This window comes from Pseudochaenichthys georgianus, unplaced genomic scaffold, assembly GCF_902827115.2.
Source record: "Pseudochaenichthys georgianus unplaced genomic scaffold, fPseGeo1.2 scaffold_1428_arrow_ctg1, whole genome shotgun sequence".
Lineage (NCBI taxonomy): Eukaryota > Metazoa > Chordata > Actinopteri > Perciformes > Channichthyidae > Pseudochaenichthys > Pseudochaenichthys georgianus.
Genome location: NW_027262287.1, coordinates 1 through 14205, shown reverse-complemented (window position 1 = coordinate 14205; position 14205 = coordinate 1). Strand labels below are relative to the sequence as shown.

Sequence of the window (14205 nt, the reverse complement as noted above, 5' to 3'; positions counted from 1 at the left end):
AGAACAGAAACAGAAACCGTCAACGTAGCCGCTTTCTACCGGCGTCTTCAATCGGCTCAACATGTTAGTACTCACTCAGCGTCTTCTGAAGCTTTGGCCAGCTTGATGGTCATCTACGGAATATTAGAGTTTAGAAAACACCATCAACACAGGCTTCCCATTGGTCACACAGTTTGAGTTACATCATGAAGTAAATAACCAGATGATGCTTTAAATCAGTTTGTGCTTCGTGAGAGTTCTGTGCGGATCGTCCTCTGAGGGGACGCTCACACCGTAACGTGCGGATCGTCCTCTGAGGGGACGCTCACACCGTAACGTGCGGATCGTCCTCTGAGGGGACGCTCACACCGTAACGTGCGGATCGTCCTCTGAGGGGACGCTCACACCGTAACCTACGGATCGTCCTCTGAGGGGACGCTCACACCGTAACCTACGGATCGTCCTCTGAGGGGACGCTCACACCGTAACCTGCGGATCGTCCTCTGAGGGGACGACCACACCGTAACGTGCGGATCGTCCTCTGAGGGGACGCTCACACCGTAACGTGCGGATCGTCCTCTGAGGGGACGCTCACACCGTAACGTGCGGATCGTCCTCTGAGGGGACGACCACACCGTAACGTGCGGATCGTCCTCTGAGGGGACGCTCACACCGTAACGTGCGGATCGTCCTCTGAGGGGACGCTCACACCGTAACGTGCGGATCGTCCTCTGAGGGGACGCTCACACCGTAACCTACGGATCGTCCTCTGAGGGGACGCTCACACCGTAACGTGCGGATCGTCCTCTGAGGGGACGCTCACACCGTAACCTACGGATCGTCCTCTGAGGGGACGCTCACACCATAACCTACGGATCGTCCTCTGAGGGGACGCTCACACCGTAACCTACGGATCGTCCTCTGAGGGGACGCTCACACCGTAACGTGCGGATCGTCCTCTGAGGGGACGCTCACACCGTAACCTACGGATCGTCCTCTGAGGGGACGCTCACACCGTAACGTGCGGATCGTCCTCTGAGGGGACGCTCACACCGTAACCTGCGGATCGTCCTCTGAGGGGACGCTCACACCGTAACGTGCGGATCGTCCTCTGAGGGGACGCTCACACCGTAACCTACGGATCGTCCTCTGAGGGGACGCTCACACCGTAACCTACGGATCGTCCTCTGAGGGGACGCTCACACCGTAACGTGCGGATCGTCCTCTGAGGGGACGCTCACACCGTAACGTGCGGATCGTCCTCTGAGGGGACGCTCACACCGTAACCTACGGATCGTCCTCTGAGGGGACGCTCACACCGTAACCTACGGATCGTCCTCTGAGGGGACGCTCACACCGTAACCTACGGATCGTCCTCTGAGGGGACGCTCACACCGTAACCTACGGATCGTCCTCTGAGGGGACGCTCACCTTTCCCTTCGCTACGCCGATGGCACACAGTTTCCGGGCCGGGAGGAAAACCTTCTCGGTGAAGCGCTTGATCCGGATGGCCTGGTGCCCCCCCTCCGCCGTCTCGTGCTTTGGGAACAGATTCAACAGGAGAGGTTTGAGAGCGAGGTACTGTAAGGAAATATTTGTATGTATTCATGCAAACTGTGAAGAAGCTTAAAGGGGACATGATTTGTGTAGAAAACTGTGGGCTGGTTTTGGGCCTGCTAACATGTGGTTTTTGAGGACAAAGGAAGGTGGGGAGCTGAAGCAAGACCCCACTGTGGTCTCTGGGGGATGTGTGTATGTGTGGAGGCTGGAGACAGTGAGGGTCAGAGGTGTTTGTTTGAGATGACTGGAAAAGACGACCAGTTGTCCTTAAGCTCCTCCCCTTCCTGTATCATTTGGTATGAAAGCCTATCCAGCTTGCTGTTCTGTCTCTCTCTTCTCGCGTCGCTCGGACTGGAAGGTCGTGGCGGCCTGTGGGCAGGGGCCAGGAGTAGGCCAACTCCTGACATTATACATATGATACGATATGGTTGTGTATGGTAATGTATTTGATTGTATTGCATTGTATATTACCATTAAAGTGGATTATTGTTTAACGGTTAAGTGTATGCTCTGGATTTCCTTCCTGTAAGATTTTCCGCTTGTTTAGCGACGCGCGGAGATTTGAAAATGCGGACTAGTTATCCACTCAAATCTCTATCAGTACACAGGGTTCAGAGAGAGGTCGGTAGGAGCTGAAGGAGGCGACTCACCGGGACCACGCTGAACTCCACCTTCTCGTTGAGCTCCAGCCGCTTCTTCTCGATCACCTCGCACATGTGGAAGTAGAGCTGAGGATTCTGGGAGCATTTGATGAGGCCGGTGGACAGAGAGAGCTCGATGACGAGGCCCTGCAGAAAGAGGGGGGGGGGGGTCTCAGCTGGGACTCAGAGGGCAAAGGGACGGATACGAGCTTCACCTGTGCACTGATCACGCTCTGAGCATGCTGCGTCGCCTGTCCGCTGCTTATATCTATAGACATATATATAAAAGGTAGGAAGGCCTCACGTGTCTCCGCTGCTCCGTGGACTCCTCGAAGGAGTCGGGCAGGATCTCCACGTACGTCGCTCGCTGCTCTTTGGTCTCCTGGTGGGTGGCGATGTTGAAACGCACCTTCAGAGAAACAAACACGTCAACAACTCCAAAACACTCCGTACATACAGACTAACACACTCTGTACATACAGACTAACACACTCTGTACATACAGACTAACACACTCTGTACATACAGACTAACACACTCCGTACATACAGACTAACACACTCCGTACATACAGACTAACACACTCCGTACATACAGACTAACACACTCCGTACATACAGACTAACACACTCCGTACATACAGACTAACACACTCTGTACATACAGACAAACACACTCCGTACATACAGACAAACACACTCTGTACATACAGACTAACACACTCTGTACATACAGACTAACACACTCCGTACATACAGACTAACACACTCCGTACATACAGACTAACACACTCCGTACATACAGACTAACACACTCACTAACACACTCCTTCTCTACTGTAACACACATCCATTTTATTACAACTATTTTCATAATTTATTTTTGATTCCTACTACTGTCTGCTAGCTAAATGGCTACTGTTTGCTAGCTAAATGGCTAATGTTGCTAGCTAAATGGCTAATGTTTGCTAGCTAAATGGCTAATGTTGCTAGCTAAATGGCTACTGTCTGCTAGCTAAATGGCTAATGTTTGCTAGCTAAATGGCTACTGTCTGCTAGCTAAATGGCTAATGTTTGCTAGCTAAATGGCTACTGTCTGCTAGCTAAATGGCTACTGTCTGCTAGCTAAATAGCTAATGTTTGCTATCTAAATGGCTATTGTTTGCTAGCTAAATGGCTAATGTTGCTAGCTAAATGGCTACTGTCTGCTAGCTAAATAGCTAATGTTTGCTATCTAAATGGCTATTGTTTGCTAGCTAAATGGCTAATGTTGCTAGCTAAATGGCTACTGTTTGCTAGCTAAATGGCTAATGTTGCTAGCTAAATGGCTAATGTTTGCTAGCTAAATGGCTAATGTTGCTAGCTAAATGGCTACTGTCTGCTAGCTAAATGGCTAATGTTTGCTAGCTAAATGGCTACTGTCTGCTAGCTAAATGGCTACTGTCTGCTAGCTAAATGGCTACTGTCTGCTAGCTAAATGGCTAATGTTTGCTAGCTAAATGGTTACTGTCTGCTAGCTAAATGGCTAATGTTTGCTAGCTAAATGGCTACTGTCTGCTAGCTAAATGGCTACTGTCTGCTAGCTAAATGGCTACTGTCTGCTAGCTAAATGGCTAATGTTTGCTAGCTAAATGGTTACTGTCTGCTAGCTAAATGGCTAATGTTTGCTAGCTAAATGGCTACTGTCTGCTAGCTAAATGGCTAATGTTGCTAGCTAAATGGCTACTGTCTGCTAGCTAAATGGCTAATGTTTGCTAGCTAAATGGTTACTGTCTGCTAGCTAAATGGCTAATGTTGCTAGCTAAATGGCTAATGTTTGCTAGCTAAATGGCTACTGTCTGCTAGCTAAATGGCTACTGTCTGCTAGCTAAATGGCTAATGTTGCTAGCTAAATGGCTACTGTCTGCTAGCTAAATGGCTAATGTTTGCTAGCTAAATGGTTACTGTCTGCTAGCTAAATGGCTAATGTTGCTAGCTAAATGGCTAATGTTTGCTAGCTAAATGGCTACTGTCTGCTAGCTAAATGGCTACTGTCTGCTAGCTAAATGGCTAATGTTGCTAGCTAAATGGCTACTGTCTGCTAGCTAAATGGCTAATGTTTGCTAGCTAAATGGTTACTGTCTGCTAGCTAAATGGCTAATGTTGCTAGCTAAATGGCTAATGTTTGCTAGCTAAATGGCTACTGTCTGCTAGCTAAATGGCTACTGTCTGCTAGCTAAATAGCTAATGTTTTCTAGCTAAATGGCTAATGTTTGCTAGCTAAATGGCTAATGTTGCTAGCTAAATGGCTAATGTTTGCTAGCTAAATGGCTAATGTCGCTAGTTAATGGCTACTGTTTGCTAGCTAAATGGCTAATGTTGCTAGTTATTGGCTAATGTCTGCTAGCTAAATGGCTAATGGCTCCAGGCTAGGTGTTCTTTGCTTTTTTGTCAGGTCCCGACGGATTGCTCTGTCCTGCCTTCCCTGCGTGCCCCGACTCTGGACTACCCGTCGCTGACTTTCGATCACTCATTGCCGACTCTACCCTGTGCCAACATCACCACTGAGTGCTCGACAAACCCACTGCTGCCCGCCGGTGCGGTTAGCCTTGCTGGCTAGCTCCGCTCCATCTCAACGGCTGGGGCTTCGGCTACCCTCCTCAGAACATATCTGGATCACCCGTCCATCACCCGTGGTTGGGACCACCCTCTCCCAGTTGGCTCTCAGCTAACGTAGCATCGTGCTACCATACCACCGGCTCTATGATGCTGAAATAATCCACCGCACAATTGGTTACTCTCAATAGTTGTATTATGCAACCTCTATGCTTAGCAGTCATCAACAAGCTTGGGTTGTTACGTAGCAGACCCCAGTACATCCTCTCGGCGTAGGTTTGTTGTCGCTGGGTCGGAGTCTCTCTCCAGCTGGTCCTGCGCGCGCACCGTCCCTGCCTCGCTACGTCATCACAACAAACCTCGCACGTGCATTGGAAATCTGAAGGCCCTGGTCTGTGTCGACCGTGTCACTCTGCTCACACCACCAGCATCCAGTAGCAACGCCCCCACATTCATGCTGCTGATACCCGTTCCCTCACTAATAAAGCACCACTCATTCAGGACATCATCCCTGACAGGAAAACGGACTTTGTTTGCCTAATGGAGACCTGGCAAAATCAACAAGACTTTTTCGCCTTAAACCAAGCCACACCCCCAGGCTATGTTTACCTACAGAAGACCCGCTCCCTGGGTCGGGGTGGTGGGCTGGCTGTTATCCACAGAGCAGTGGTAAATACAACCTCTTTTGAGTGTATCGCCTTTTCTCTGGCTGGGTCATCACAGCTACAGGTTGTCCTCATATACCGCCCCCCCCAAAGCCTCCGCCATCTTCATGTCTGAGTTCGCTGAGCTGCTCACCTGTGTCTGCTCCAGGTCTCCGTCCACATTACTGCTTGGTGACTTTAACATCCATGTCGACTCTAGTACCTTTGCCTCTGAATTTCTCTCACTACTCGACTGCTTCAACATCAAACAGCATGTCCGAGGTCCCACCCACACCAAAGGTAACACGCTGGACCTAGTGTGCTCTATAGGCACCCCTCCCTCCCGTCTCCAGTGCCTGGACCTAGCTGTTGCAGACCACCATGCCATACTATTTTCTATTCCTGTCCCCCTGCCCACTCAGCGTGCAAAACGCACCATCACATTCAGAAACACCAAATCACTGAGTGCACCAGCCCTGACCAGCACGATAGCATCCCACCTAGCCTCCATTCCCCTCATCACCACAGTGGATGGCCTGGTTGCTCGGGACAACACAGCTCTATCCCTCAGCCTTGGCTCTCTAGCCCCCCTCAAAACCCGGACTGTCTCCTTCACCCGTTGGGCCCCTTGGTTCCCCACTGAACTCCGCGCCCTGAAGGCTTCTGGTCGTCGGCTAGAGAGACTCAAAACAAGAACTGACCTCGCCGTCCACGCGAAGCCTATCAGGACCATGTAAAGGCCTACAAAGAGGCCCTCTCCCTGGCTAGGTCTTCGTACTACTCCACCCTCATTGGCATCCAACAATCCCAACCGAGAATGCTGTTCTCAACCATAAACCGGCTTCTCCGCCCCCTTGATCCCCCCCATCCCCAGGTGCTCTTGATCTCTGCTCGAAGTTTCTGGATTTCCTCCAGGCCAAAGTTGATTCCAACCGCACCCCAGCCACAAGGTATTACTCGTCCACCTAGATATTGCCTCTCCACCTTCTCCGCAGTGGATGTGATCCAAATTACGAAGCTGGTTACTAAGGCCAAGACATCGACCTGCTCTCTTGACCCCATGCCCACAGCCTTGGTGAAGGCAGCTCTATCCACCATCTGCTCCATCATTGTTGACATGGTGAACTTGTCCCGGTCTTCTGGCACAGTCCCACCCTGCCTCAAAACTGCCTCAGTCTCTCCAATCCTGAAGAAGCCCGGAGGACCTCAACAACCACCGGCCGATCTCAAACCTCCCATTTGTGAGCAAGATCTTGGAAAGAGCAGTTGCCGCACAACTGCAACACCACATGTCACTGCATGAGCTCTACGAACGCCTCCAGTCTGGCTTCAGACCAGATCACAGCACTGAGACTGCCCTCATCAAAATCACAAACGACCTCCTCATCGCTTCCGATTCTGGCCTCATCAGCATTCTCATCCTCCTGGACCTCTCAGCAGCCTTCGGTACCATATCCCATTTTATCCTCCTCAGCCGCCTGTCTGACTACCTTGGCCTCAGTCACACAGCTCTTGCCTGGTTCGAGTCCTACCTGTCTAACAGGAAAAACTTCGTCACCATCAGTGACTGCAGCTCCCCTCCAGCCCCAGTCAACCAAGGTGTACCTCAAGGCTCTGTGCTTGGACCCCTCCTATTCAATATCTACGTGCTCCCACTTGGTCAAATCATCCGCCAACATGGTCTCAGCTTTCACTCTTATGCTGATGACACACAGCTCTATCTCTGCACCAACCCGTCCACTCGGCTCCCCCTCAATCCCTTGTCAACTGCCTACAGGACATAAAAAACTGGATGTCATCAAACCTGCTCAAAATCAACAGCAATAAAACAGAGCTCATGATTGTGGCTCCCAAGGCGCAGCTCCGGAAGGTTGGCGACCTGCTTCTCTTCATTAGCGGCCGCTCCATCTCCCCGTCCACTGAAGTCCGCAACCTGGGAGTCATCCTGGACACCACCCTCTCTTTCCAGGCGCACAACCACTCTGTTTCCAAATCCGCCTTCTACCACCTCAAAAACATTGCCAGACTCCGGCCTTCACTCTCTGACTCTGTGGCAGAAACACTTGTACACACCTTCATCACATCCCGTCTCAACTATTGCAATGGAGTCCTGTCCGGGGTTCCCAGCAAAACCCTGGATAGGCTCCAATACGTCCAGAACTCTGCCGCCAGGCTTCTCACCCGCACCAAGCCATGGCACCACATCACCCCCACCCTCATCCACCTCCACTGGCTGTCGGTCAAGTCCCGGATTCAATACAAAACACTCATCCTCACGTACAAGTCCCTCCGTTCCCTCGCCCCCAGTACTTATCGGACCTCCTCCATCCCTACACCCCTACACCCCTTCTCGGAGTCTGCGGTCCTCAGACACGGGCCTGCTCTCCATCCCCCGCTCTCGCCTCCGAACTGTTGGTGACAGGGCGTTCAGTGTTGCGGCCCCCACCCTCTGGAATGCACTTCCTGCCGAGATCCGTAATGCTGCCTCCCTGGACGTCTTCAAATCATCACTAAAAACACACCTGTTCACCCCGGCCTTCGGCCCGAGCCCTTTCTGGTCCCCCGGCGTCCTTTATTTATTTCTTTGGTTTGCCCGTTGATTGTCTGTTTGTTTTGTTTGTCCACCATGTACAGCGACCTTGGGTCCTTAGAAAGGCGCTATATAAATATCATTTATTATTATTATTATTATTAAATGGCTAATGTTTGCTAGCTAAATGGCTAATGTCGCTAGCTAAATGGCTACTGTTTGCTAGCTAAATGGCTACTGTTTGCTAGCTAAATGGCTACTGTTTGCTAGCTAAATGGCTACTGTTTGCTAGCTAAATGGCTACTGTTTGCTAGTTACACCCCACCCTGAAGGGAAACACAGGTAGCTCCTCCCCCTCTCACCTTGTCTCCGTCCAGCATGGTGGCCGTGCTGATCATGTCCTCCGGGCCGAAGGGAAGATGCTTCTGCTCGTCCTTGATGGTTGTCACTAGCCGGCCAATCAGTGCTCCTCCCTGCTGCACCGCCTCGCTCTTCATCACCTCCTCTTCCTTCTTCAGATCCTGCTTCCCTTCTTCATCTTCCTTCTCCGGCTCCTCCTCCTCCTTCGGCTCCTCCTCCTCCATCGGCTCCTCCTCCTCCTCCTTCGGCTCCTTCTTCAGCTCCTCCTCATCCAGTTTCTCCTCTTTAACTTTGACCTGCAGGAAACATGACTTCAGTGTATGAAGCCCCGCCCCCTTTTAAGTCTCAGCTCTTCTGGTTTAACATCATCATCATCATCATCATCATCATCATCATCATCATCATCATCATCACATAACAGTTTCACAGCTTCCTCTGTCAGTGACTGCAGGAGGAAACATGACGAGCATCTGATATGAGGACATCTTTAATAACTCTGGAGACTTTTTCAAAAAAGTCAGAAATTTCAGAAAAAAGTCAGGATTTTAGATTTTGGGGAAAAAGTTAGAATTTTGGGGGGAAATAATTTTTATTTTCAAAATAAATTAAAATGTTGAGATTTGAGAATAAAGTCTGGATTTTGAGATTGTGAGTGTTAGTAGCCGCTAGATGCTCTGCTATGAGGAGAACCAGAAGAACCAGGAGAAAGCTTTCAGACGTGCAGCTCCTCTAACTTGGAGCAGTCTGCTCACAGAATGGAACATTACCAGCTGGTTCCACGACATGTTTCTAAAGCTCGGCTGGATGCTGCTCACTCAGATGCTGTTGGTTCCTGTACATGTGGTTAGATATGTAAACTGTAATCCCTGTACATGTTGCTGTATGATGTCCTTTTGTTGTTCTGTTGTTTATGTTATGATGTCCTTTTGTTGTTTATGTTTTCATGTCCTCTTGAGGAACCTACTGCTGCAGCTCTCCCTTGAAAAAGAGATCATTGATCTCAATGGGATTTCACCTGATCAATAAAGGTTTGGAATTGAATTGAACCAGAACGTATGAATTCCTCAGCGTTTTCCGTACCAGTGCCGACTTGATGTCCTTGCGAGGGTCCTTGGACAGAGCTTTGAGCACCGTGCCCTGGAAGCGCTCCCTGCTGATGTCCAGCATGGTGTCCATCTTCCTGTAGAGGAAACCCAGCGGGGTCCACTGGGAGACAAGAAACCGTTACTGGTTCATCTAAAGAGTCGTTACTGGTTCATGAGTCATCTAAAGAGTCGTTACTGGTTGATGAGTCACCTAAAGAGTCGTTACTGGTTCATGAGTCACCTAAAGAGTCGTTACTGGTTCATGAGTCACCTAAAGAGTCGTTACTGGGTAATGAGTCATCTAATGAGTCATCTAAAGAGTCGTTACTGGTTGATGAGTCACCTAAAGAGTCGTTACTGGTTCATGAGTCACCTAAAGAGTCGTTACTGGTTCATGAGTCACCTAAAGAGTCGTTACTGGTTCATGAGTCACCTAAAGAGTCGTTACTGGTTCATGAGTCATCAAAAGAGTCGTTATTGGGTAATGAGTCATCTAAAGAGTCGTTACTGGGTGACGAGTCATCTAAAGAGTCGTTACTGGTTCATGAGTCATCAAAAGAGTCGTTACTGGGTAACGAGTCATCTAAAGAGTCGTTACTGGGTCATGAGTCATCTAAAGAGTCGTTACTGGTTCATGAGTCATCTAAAGAGTCGTTACTGGGTAATGAGTCATCTAAAGAGTCGTTACTGGGTCATGAGTCATCTAAAGAGTCGTTACTGGTTCATGAGTCATCTAAAGAGTCGTTACTGGGTAATGAGTCATCTAAAGAGTCGTTACTGGGTAATGAGTCATCTAAAGAGTCGTTACTGGGTAATTAACTCACTTTTCCTTTGGCTGTTGCCAGCGCGGCCGCCACCTCCGCCCTCCTCTTCCTCTCCGCCTCCAACAGCTGTTCCGCCTCCTCTTCCTCTCTCCTCCTCCTCTCGTCCTCCTCTTGTCTCCTCCTCTCCTCTTGCACCCTCTTCTCTTCCTTCTCCCTCTCCTTCCGTCTCTTCTGCTCTTCCAGGATGGGGTCCTCCACCCTCTTCAGCCTCAGCAGCCTGATGGCTCTCTTCTGAGACTTCACCTGCAGGAACAGAGGGGGGGGGGGTCAGGGCGAGAGACCAACACAACAACAACAACACCACCACAACACCCAACAACACACACAACAACAAACCCAAACACACAACAACAAACCCAAACACACACACCAACACACACACACACAACAAACCCACACACACAACAACAAACCCAAACACACACACCAACACACACACACACAACAAACACACACACACACACAACAACACACCCCAACACACAAACAACAACTCACACCAACAACAAACCCAAACACACACACACACCAACACACACACAAATTGCTGCAATCAGCGGTGAGTCTTAATGTTTTGTAATAAAATAAATACATTTCTGGTTGTACAACATTTCTATACAAAACATTAATCTGTTTACATTGAGCCAGTAAACAACAAAGCAAACCTCAGGGCTGATCGCCAACAGCCCACAAGGTTACACTTAAAGTAGTTGGGATCAGTGAAGACCCATGCATAAGATATTTCTACTAGCAATACTATTAGCATGCTAACCGCTAGCTTAGCAGCTAACGAGAGCTATCTCAATGTAGATTTCCTATTGAAAATGCTAACCGCTAAGCTAGCGGGCACATTCCGGGCATTTTTCAATAACATTACTGATTTTAAATACATTCTACCAAGACAAGACTCACCGCTGATTGCAGCAATTTTTAACAAAACGTTAATCTGTTTAGGAATCGTGGAGGAATCCCTGTGTGTAGCATGTAGCATGTGTAGCATGTAGCATCAACGTAGCAACCAGCATCACAACCGACCAGTAAAGGAAAGGGAAGTGACCTGGCTGCCATTTATACTGAGCTACGGGAGCCTGCTAGGATTGAACCTGGGTTACACACACACACACACACACAACAACACACACACCAACAACAAACTCCAACATACAAGACACGCACACACACACACACACACACACACACACACACAGTGTCGGGCTCACCAGGGAGACGGTGAACTCCACCTCCTTGTGGATGTCTTGGCTGCTGAACTGCACGTCGCTGAAGTTCTCCGAGAGGTCGAAGGGAAGCTCTCCACGGTCCTCGTTGTGCAGGATGCCCTCCTCCGGACCCAGGAAGGTGACCATGCCCTGACACACACACACACACACACACACACACACACACACACACACACACACACACACACACACACACACACACACACACACACACACACACACACACACACACACACACACACACACACACACACACACACACACACACACACACACACACACACACACACACACACACACACAAATATATACTGTACACATAAGATAAGACAGGACTTTCTTCATCCCGAGGGAAATAGTTACAGAGTTACAGAGATAAAGTGAACTCAGCAGCATGAATGGATCAGATGGAACTCTACGCTGAGAGAACACACACTTTATGTTTATGTGTGTGTGTGTGTGTGTGTGGGTATGTGTGTCTGTGTGTGTGTGTCTCTGTGTGTATGTGTGTGTGTGTCTGTCTGTGTGTGAGTGTGTCTGTGTGTGTGTGTGTGTGTCTCTGTGTGTGTGTGTGTGTGTGTGTGTGTGTGTGTGTGTGTGTGTGTGTGTGTGTGTGTGTGTGTGTGTACCTTCTCCCTCTTCTCCTTGGTGTAGCTGAAGGTGAAGGGGATCTTGGGCTTGATGTTGGCGGCGCGGCGCCGGCGGGTCAGCTGGTCCACCATCAGGTTGATGAGCACGTGGTCGTTCTTCAGGAGCGTGACCCCGCAGTCCCGGTGGTCGAAGGTCACGTTGGTGCTGACCGGCCCGATGTTCGCGTGGATCTGACCCGGGAAGCCCTTCATGTTGGGCTTCACAACAGAGGCCACGTTACAGTTTACATCCACACAGAGGACCCTGAAGGCAGCATCTGAATCGGACCCTGAAGGCAGCATCTGAATCTGACCCTGAAGGCAGCATCTGAATCTGACCCTGAAGGCAGCATCTGAATCTGACCCTGAAGGCAGCATCTGAATCTGACCCTGAAGGCAGCATCTGAATCTGACCCTGAAGGCAGCATCTGAATCTGACCCTGAAGGCAGCATCTGAATCGGACCCTGAAGGCAGCATCTGAATCGGACCCTGAAGGCAGCATCTGAATCTGACCCTGAAGGCAGCATCTGAATCGGACCCTGAAGGCAGCATCTGAATCTGACCCTGAAGGCAGCATCTGAATCGGACCCTGAAGGCAGCATCTGAATCTGACCCTGAAGGCAGCATCTGAATCGGACCCTGAAGGCAGCTAAGATAAAAGCTAAACTAACAGTTAGGCTAACAGCTAGGCTAACAGCTAACCAACAGCTAGGCTAACAGCTAACCAACAGCTAGGCTAACAGCTAACCAACAGCTAGGCTAACAGCTAACCAACAGCTAGGCTAACAGCTAGGCTAACAGATAACCAACAGCTAGGCTAACAGCTAGACTAACAGCTAGGCTAACAGCTAACCAACAGCTAGGCTAACAGCTAACCAACAGCTAGGCTAACAGCTAACCAACAGCTAGGCTAACAGCTAACCAACAGCTAGGCTAACAGATAACCAACAGCTAGGCTAACAGCTAGACTAACAGCTAGGCTAACAGCTAACCAACAGCTAGGCCAACAGCTAGACTAACAGCTAACCAACAGCTAGGCAACAGCAAGACTAACAGCTAACCAACAGCTAGACTAACAGCTAACCAACAGCTAGGCTAACAGCTAGACTAACAGCTACGCTAACAGCTAACCAACATCTAGGCCAACAGCTAACCAACAGCTAGGCCAACAGCTAGACTAACAGCTAACCAACAGCTAGGCAACAGCAAGACTAACAGCTAACCAACAGCTAGACTAACAGCTAACCAACAGCTAGACTAACAGCTAACCAACAGCTAGACTAACAGCTAGGCTAACAAATAACCAACAGCTAGGCTAACAGCTAACCAACAGCTAGGCCAACAGCTAACCAACAGCTAGACTAACAGCTAGGCTAACAGCTAACCAACAGCTAGGCCAACAGCTAACCAACAGCTAGACTAACAGCTAACCAACAGCTAGACTAACAGCTAACCAACAGCTAGGCTAACAGCTAGGCTAACAAATAACCAACAGCTAGGCTAACAGCTAGACTAACAGCTAGGCTAACAGCTAACCAACAGCTAGGCCAACAGCTAGACTAACAGCTAACCAACAGCTAGGCAACAGCAAGACTAACAGCTAACCAACAGCTAGGCTAACAGCTAGACTAACAGCTACGCTAACAGCTAACCAACATCTAGGCCAACAGCTAGGCCAACAGCTAGGCTAACAGCTAGACTAACAGCTAGGCTAACAGCTAACCAACAGCTAGACCAACAGCTAGGCCAACAGCTAGGCTAACAGCTAGGCTAATAGCTAGGCTAACAGCTAGGCTAACAGCGAGGCTAACAGCTAACCAACAGCTAGGCTAACACCTAGGCTAACAGATAACCAACAGCTAGGCTAACCGGTATGCTAGCTCCTGATGCGTGCTGGCTCACCGAGGGCTCGATGATGGGCTGGCTGACGATGCCCTCGTACAGCTCCTGGTCGAGCTTCATGTTGGACCCGACCTCCGTGGGGACGCCGCTCTGTTCTCTCTTCCCTCCAGGCGCCGCAGAGTCTCCGTCAGTGGCGGCGGCGCAGGTCGGAGCTTCCGGAGAGACGGCGGCGGTGGCAGAGAGCGTGAGCAGCAGAGGCTCCTTCACCCTCCGTATCC

General features: G+C 49.8%; 1 protein-coding gene across 1 annotated transcript in view; it reads right to left on the bottom strand.

Moving 5' to 3' along the window:
• LOC117441047 (uncharacterized) overlaps positions 1–14199 on the bottom strand; it is a 31872-nt gene extending 17673 nt beyond the window's left edge. The window contains exons 1-10 of the mRNA XM_071202150.1: positions 13988–14199; positions 12085–12303; positions 11438–11584; positions 10218–10460; positions 9389–9514; positions 8311–8604; positions 2485–2589; positions 2190–2327; positions 1411–1518; positions 76–113 (exon numbers count right to left, since the gene is read on the bottom strand). Of these exons, the coding sequence (XP_071058251.1) occupies positions 76–113; positions 1411–1518; positions 2190–2327; positions 2485–2589; positions 8311–8604; positions 9389–9514; positions 10218–10460; positions 11438–11584; positions 12085–12303; positions 13988–14047 (1478 nt within the window). The 5' untranslated portion in view covers positions 14048–14199. The remainder of the gene's footprint in view (positions 1–75; positions 114–1410; positions 1519–2189; positions 2328–2484; positions 2590–8310; positions 8605–9388; positions 9515–10217; positions 10461–11437; positions 11585–12084; positions 12304–13987) is intronic.
• Between the last annotated feature and the right edge of the window lie 6 nt (positions 14200–14205).